This window comes from Antrostomus carolinensis, unplaced genomic scaffold (assembly GCF_000700745.2).
Source record: "Antrostomus carolinensis isolate BGI_N321 unplaced genomic scaffold, ASM70074v2 scaffold34408, whole genome shotgun sequence".
Taxonomy (NCBI): domain Eukaryota; kingdom Metazoa; phylum Chordata; class Aves; order Caprimulgiformes; family Caprimulgidae; genus Antrostomus; species Antrostomus carolinensis.
Genome location: NW_010332999.1, coordinates 32,873 through 33,347, shown reverse-complemented (window position 1 = coordinate 33,347; position 475 = coordinate 32,873). Strand labels below are relative to the sequence as shown.

Sequence of the window (475 nt, the reverse complement as noted above, 5' to 3'; positions counted from 1 at the left end):
GAGCAACCTGTTCTAGTGGAAGGTGTCCCTGCTGATGGCAGGGGGGTTACAACTGGATGATCCTGAAGGTCCTTTCCAATCCAAACCATTCTATGACTTTATGGCAGGATGGTATTTTGCAGGGGGAACGATCCAGACACCGACATCTTATCCATCTTCCCCCATCCTTAGGTGAGAAGCCCTACATCTGTGAGATCTGCGGGAAGAGCTTCACCAGCCGCCCCAACATGAAGCGACATCGCCGGACCCACACGGGCGAGAAGCCGTATCCCTGCGACGTCTGCGGTCAACGCTTCCGCTTCTCCAACATGCTCAAAGCCCACAAGGAGAAATGTTTCCGCGTCAGCAACCCCTTGGCTTCGGACACAGCCACCCCACAACCCACTGCCAGCCCAGCTCCGCTGCCCCCCGGCCCTGGCGTCTCCCCCCTGCCCCTGCCGCTGCTTCATCCCCTTCCCAAGACCCTACATCCTCC

The 475-nt window shown here is 58.5% G+C and overlaps 1 protein-coding gene across 1 annotated transcript in view; it reads left to right on the top strand.

Annotated features, from left to right (window-relative positions):
- The window catches only part of LOC104529427 (zinc finger and BTB domain-containing protein 47), an 8,159-nt gene that overhangs the window by 1,465 nt on the left and 6,219 nt on the right, over positions 1-475 (top strand). The window contains exon 4 of the mRNA XM_029086425.1: positions 172-411. Within this exon, the coding sequence (XP_028942258.1) occupies positions 172-411 (240 nt within the window). The remainder of the gene's footprint in view (positions 1-171; positions 412-475) is intronic.